Source organism: Pterocles gutturalis, unplaced genomic scaffold, assembly GCF_000699245.1.
Source record: "Pterocles gutturalis isolate BGI_N339 unplaced genomic scaffold, ASM69924v1 scaffold14818, whole genome shotgun sequence".
NCBI classification, from domain to species: domain Eukaryota; kingdom Metazoa; phylum Chordata; class Aves; order Pterocliformes; family Pteroclidae; genus Pterocles; species Pterocles gutturalis.
In genome coordinates this window covers 50,495-56,451 of record NW_010120711.1, presented here as the reverse complement: position 1 = coordinate 56,451, position 5,957 = coordinate 50,495, and the positions used below count along the sequence as shown (strand labels likewise).

The following is a 5,957-nucleotide window of genomic DNA, read 5'->3' as shown; positions in this document are numbered from 1 at the left end:
CAGCAGGATGCAGTTTATTGTCACAACATTAGCATTTGTACAGCTGCTTCTAACCTTGGAGCTTGGCAGGCAACACAGAGGATGGGAGGGCGGCAGTGTGTGGAAGGATCGTGCCCACAATTCAGTCACTTTGTGGAAGGATCAGGGTGAGCGGCGCAGACTGCAGCCTCCCGACGGGCTGTCCTGTCTCCTGCCGCCTGCTGGGTTACCCCTGAGGCTCTGACCGTGAGACCTGCGCAGCCCGCGTTGTTCTCTTTTTGTCACCTCAGGCTGTCCCGTAGTGTTGGACGTGGTCACACAAGGCCCCTCGGAGTGGCACACAAGCGAACGGCCATGCTCCCCGCGGCTGGTTCTTGTCCCCCCGTTAGTGGCAGGGGCATCCCCCCGTTAGTGGCAGGCAGAGGGGTATGAGGACTTGTTCAGTGTCGCAGAGAGCAGGAGCGGCAGGAGCTGGCTGCAACACCAGAGCTCTTGCTGCCATCCTTAAGATACTGTAATTGGTGAGAGTTGCCATCAGAGCCGTCCTGGGAGGCCTCAAGTCATTTAAACTATTAATTTACACTAACAAAATCAATTAAACACTGACAGGAATAACTATCTTGGGAGAGCTTGGCTTTAGAAAAGGAATCTTATCTTGGTAACAGCCGCAGTTAGAGCAAACTGTACGATGAGTTTCTGTATAACTGCAGAATTAGAGAAATGATGTTATCTCCGTTTTCTCCAGGATGCTCAAGTGAATTCAGCTGAGGTTGCACAGGCAGAGTGCAGTTGTGGCCCTGCTAATAGCAGCGGATGTCCAAAAATGCTGCGTGGCACTGAAAATCCCACCCCTAACGGTGCCAAAGGGAGAGGTCCTGCTCCAGGAGGCCTCGGGGTCACTGCTGGGGCCAAGCAGAGGGACGGGCTCGGTGCCTTTCCGCTGACCGTTCCCCTCCACCTCTCTGTTTGCAGGAGAAACGCATTGCTTCCCTGGACGCTGCCAACGCACGGTTAATGAGTGCCCTTACTCAGCTGAAAGAGAGGTACAGCATGCAGACGCGTAATGGGATCTCCCCCACAAACCCAACTAAATTGCAGATTACAGAGAATGGAGAATTCAGAAACAGCAGTAATTGTTAACGCGTGGAGGGCGCTGCCGCAGGAGAGGAGGCCTGGCCAGAGGGACCGTGCAGCAGCAGGTGTGAGCCGCGGCTTCAGAGAACGGCTGCTCTCTCCCCCCAGAGAAACCAGCTCCTTTCTGCGGACGGCGCGCTGGACTGAGCCTCTGTGGGAGATGCTAATGCCAGCACATTGAGGGGACGGAAAGATCGAGTGTGAGATGAGTGGCAAAGGAAATAACATCTATTTGAGAAGCGCTGTCACTGTTGGATTTAAATCAGTGTTTAATGTTTAAACAAAAGTCACCTTTTCCTTCTAAACTGCCCAAAGGAGATGCCTCACCCCTCCCAGCAAGGAATAACGTCCTTGTCAGTGCAGTAAGCGAAAGAAAGGGAGCTGGGCAGAGCCTGCAGCAGGCGGCAGCCCAGTAAGCCCAGTTAAAGTGCTGCTGGGTATAGCTGTAGGAGGGATGGCAGCAAGGCTGGGCCCCCTCCTCCTGCGCCTCCCCCCGGAGCACAGCCCCCTAGCCCAGCCCAGCTGTCCTTACAGTGGGTGACTGGCCGCAGGGCATTTATGCAGCTAATTAGTGTTTAATTAATTAACTCCGCCCAGATAGGGAGCCCAGTCCACAGAGCCAAAGGGGTGCTGCATGGGAACCCCAGCAGCAGGGCCGTGGAGAAGGGCAGGGCTGGGGGGTCCCTGGGGAGCCCCGGGGGGAGCAGAGCCAGCGCAGGGCTCTGCACACAAGCGGAGGGAGGAGCTGGGACCTGGTGAATGGAGACGCGATTCCTCTCTCCAGCTTCTGCTCTTGCAAGAAATGGAGAAGAGTCTTTGGAAGCTATAGCCCCAGGGCACTGTCCCGTCCCCCCCCACGTCCTAGCCACAGAATAAAATAGCTGGTGCCTGAGGTTGGTCCCTCAGCTGCGAGTGAGGGGCAGAGGCTGGATTTCCTGGTGCCTGTTGTGGTGGAGGGGGAGCGAGGGGCTATGTGAAATGGCCAGCGTCTTGCTTGACGAAGGGTTCAATATGGGGATGTAATGCTCTGTGCAGAGATGTTTCTGTTTCTGGGGAGAAAAACAGACAAAGAAACAAGAAAAAAGCCCTGAAGAAGCATGAAGATCGGTAATTGTATTTCTTTTCTTTCACAGTATGCATTAGAAAAAAAAAGATCCCATTTTCTGGAATACTGTCCTCTTTAAATTGGGAATGAGCACTGCATGGAAATTAACCGGCTGGAAGAATGTAAAACATGGTCATAAGGGAGTAACCAGCAGGAACAGCAGCCACCACCGAAAGCCCCCTTGTCAGGAGCACTGTGCAGGCATAAGCCAGGATTAGACTTTCCTAACTGCTGAAACACGCAGATTCGGCACATTCAGACACGTTGTGCTCAGCGGAGGGGTCACCTCCTTAACGGGGGATTGTGCCGCTGACCTGCCGCCATGGTGTGTTTGTTGGTTTGTGGTTTTTGTTTTTGTTTTGTTTTTTTTAACTTAGCACTTCATGATTCCCAGTCTCAGAGCAGGTCACTCGTACCGAGAGACAGAGAGATTTCTCCGAGACACGGATGACAGTGTACAGTGTACAGGACACCTGCCTATTCCTCCCACTAAGGTTTCACACACTGCTCCACACCTGTTCTAGCTCCTCCTGCCCTGTGTACATGTACAGTCCAAGGGACTAGGATGCTCCCCGAGCTCTGCCCCACGTAGGTACCGTCTCCAGCCGCACACTGCCATGCTGCCCCGCAGCCCTAAGGCTCATTAACAGCATTCTTCCACATACAATTGTTTTCAAAATTAGATGCTTTTTTTTTTCTCTCTCTAAATGTTTTTTTTCTGTTCCTTGGAAGCCCTGGACCAAGCCCGGTGCGGGTTGGTCCATGGAGGAGCAAACGTGTTGCACTGAGGTCTCTGCACCCTGCCGGCGACTGCAGAGCGGGGCAGTCACAGCAGACCCCCAACGGAGCTCCTCCGAGAAAAGTAATAACTATTTATGACAAGTACAGTCACCTTTAACTTGTGGAGACTAGCAGAGATGGCTTTGAAGAACCTCACAAACCTGCCACGGTAACAACTGGCGAAAGACCCCGAGAGGTTAGGAGTGCGCAGGGTGCGGTGAACCACTGGGTACCTACACTGGCACCTGCCACGGGCTCAGAGTCAAACACACGATCAGAACCCTGCAAAGAGACTGTTCTAAACCACCGGTGCCCTGAGATGTATGTTTAGAGCTGATTGTTTCCGAGTTCCAAAATATTTCCATTGCAAGAGGCAGAAGTTTTTCAAGACAGAAGTACCATAGAGGGATGGAAACACTCCCGGGGCAAGCACCCACCAGCAGCACGTTTCCATTCATACACAGAAGTAATTTTGGGATGCAGTCAGTGCTCTCCGTAAGAGCTGGAAAAAAGAAACATCCACAAACCAATAGTTTAGTACTGCAGCTAAGCACACCTTAATCTTCTCCTCCGCCACAAGCCAAGGCTCTGCTCCCCCCGCCCTGAGCTGTCAGGAGCTCCTGGTTAACCTCAGCCTTGCAAATTACAAACATTGTTCCGCTGAATGAATGCTTAAATCCTTCCACTGCGAGTCATTAAAAATCCTAAAAAGGTTCCAGTGCCAACACCTTCTGGAGTTGTTGCTTAGTTTCCTGAGCCAGTATGAAAAGAAATCAAATCAGGACAAAGTCTCCTTACAGTAGAGATCCTCCCCCACCCTTTTCCCATTTTCCCCCCACAACTGTCAACAACTGGACCTAACTGTGACCCTCCCCTGCGCAGGTTTGCGGGTAGGTTTTAAGATCCAGGCTCAGTTCAGTTCTGTTACTTCAGTTTGTGTTTCTGTTATTTATAAACTGTACATTTATGTATGTGTGTGTGTGTGCGTGTGTGTGAGCGAGGGAGCTGCTGAGAGCGTGCCCCGGGTGCCCACCACGGCCTCGGGCCGGTACCTGCCGTAGCAATACCAGAGGCGATCCCAGAGGTGCGTCAGCACCAGCGCAAAGCGACCACTATCCCTAACGTTCTGCGATCGGCTCCATTCTCTTTTTCGTTCTTGCGCTTTCTCCAGTAAGAAGCTGTTCTAGTGCAAACCTGTCAAAAGCATAAGCAAAACAAAAAACACACTCAGATTTTTATCTTAATACAAGTCTTAATATTTTTTGTAAATGTTTTCAGTGTTTACTGTACCGTATCTATCTCACTAACAGTTGTATATAGTAACTTACTTCTGGTGCTGCTTATTCGGTCAGGATTTGGCTGTATCTCACTGCTGTTTTGGCGAGGCGGACGCGCGCTAGCAAATCTGGATCCAGGCACAGGTCATGATTTCACCCCTTTGGGGATCTGAGGGAAGGGGAAGGGAGAGGAGCCAGGGATCCAGATTTGGGGCTGGCCCACCTCAAGGATTCTGTTTTAAGAGTTTTGATTTGGGGTTTTGTTAAACTGTAGTGAATGCTTCTGAAAAAAGCAAAAAGTTTGTGTAAGGGGGGATGAAATGGACTGGCCAGTATCCCGAGGTTTCTGGACTGTGTCATCGTTCTGGACAGGGATTGTGGCTTCAGTGCCAAAAGATCGGAGGGACCCAAGTCCTTCCCCACACCCACTAGGGCTACAGTGTAGTCACCAGCCCCTTTTGCACCAGTTTAAGCAAATCCTACCGCCATCCAAAGAGTCCTCTGTCACGCTGCATTGTCATTGGAGTCTGGTTGGTTTCGTTTTTCTGCTTTTGCAGTTGTAAAGCACTGATTGCACTGTGAGAACACGCCGAATCCTCGGGCCTGGCAGCCAGCCCCGGAGGTTGCTGCAGGGTGCAGGACGCAGGTTCTGCTACTACAAATATTCCTAAAGGGAGAAGGGACCTGGTGGCCCTGAGTGAGGCATCACAGGCTCTCCTGGGAAAGCAATGGGCAAGCAATCAATCATTTCCAAAGCTTAGAGTGCGCACAGGCTTTTCCTTGTTACTAATGTCCATACCCAGATGCAATAGAAAACACACTGAGGGTTCTTCTGAACAAGGAGATTAATTTTTTTAGCCCCAGGAGATGGAAACTACACTGATGCATTCAGCCAGGACAGCCCCAGGCTGTGGCTCTTAGATTTGATCTGCAAGGGGCTCATTTCCCCTGGCGATCCCAGGGCAGGGGTAGCACCCCTGGGAGATGCCGTTGTGACAGCAGCTGTCCCCAGTCCCTGCCCGGTCCGTAGCACGGAGCTGTGCCTGGAGGGTGCAGAGGTCCAAAGGGAACAACCGTGACACCGTTCCTGGGGCAGCCGGGAGGGCTCCCGTGCAGCTCTCCATCCTTCCCTCCCACGAGCACTGTTGGGGTGAACCTCCTCTCCAAAGGTTTGGGCTTGGACACGTGGCCTCTGCCCTGCTCTCACCTGCCCAGGTAACTGCTGCCTTTTCCTTTTCCCGTGGGGAAAGTTCCACATGGGGGGGGAGGGAGGACAACAGCAGCACGCTAACACGCAGCTCATGGGCTTTCCAAACCAAATCCAATCTTGAGGGTGTTGCACAACATTCAGATACAAGCACGGTTTGACAAAGGGTGTCACATCCAAGCATCGACTTCCACAGATCACCTGAGCTGTGACATTGCTGTAAATGCCAAGTGGTTCTGCATCAGCTGCCTGTGCCCCAGAGTGCAGTCTCCATGTTCACATATTCCTTTATCATACATCACTGTGTCTTAAGATATACCTCTCTCTGTATATCTGCTTAGGCTGATACTTGTTCCTGATAAGCAGTCGCTATGTTTTATATCCTCTTATAAAGAAAAACAAAATCTTTTTTTGTAAGTATGTTTAAAAACAAAAAAAAAGCAAAGTGGAAGTGTTTGCTGAATCTCCTTCAGCT

At 51.5% G+C, this 5,957-nt stretch overlaps 1 protein-coding gene across 1 annotated transcript in view; it reads left to right on the top strand.

Annotated features, from left to right (window-relative positions):
* DAB2IP (DAB2 interacting protein) overlaps nucleotides 1-1,275 on the top strand; it is a 9,319-nt gene extending 8,044 nt beyond the window's left edge. The window contains exon 5 of the mRNA XM_010077001.1: nucleotides 952-1,275. Within this exon, the coding sequence (XP_010075303.1) occupies nucleotides 952-1,119 (168 nt within the window). The 3' untranslated portion in view covers nucleotides 1,120-1,275. The remainder of the gene's footprint in view (nucleotides 1-951) is intronic.
* The last annotated feature ends 4,682 nt before the right edge of the window (nucleotides 1,276-5,957 follow it).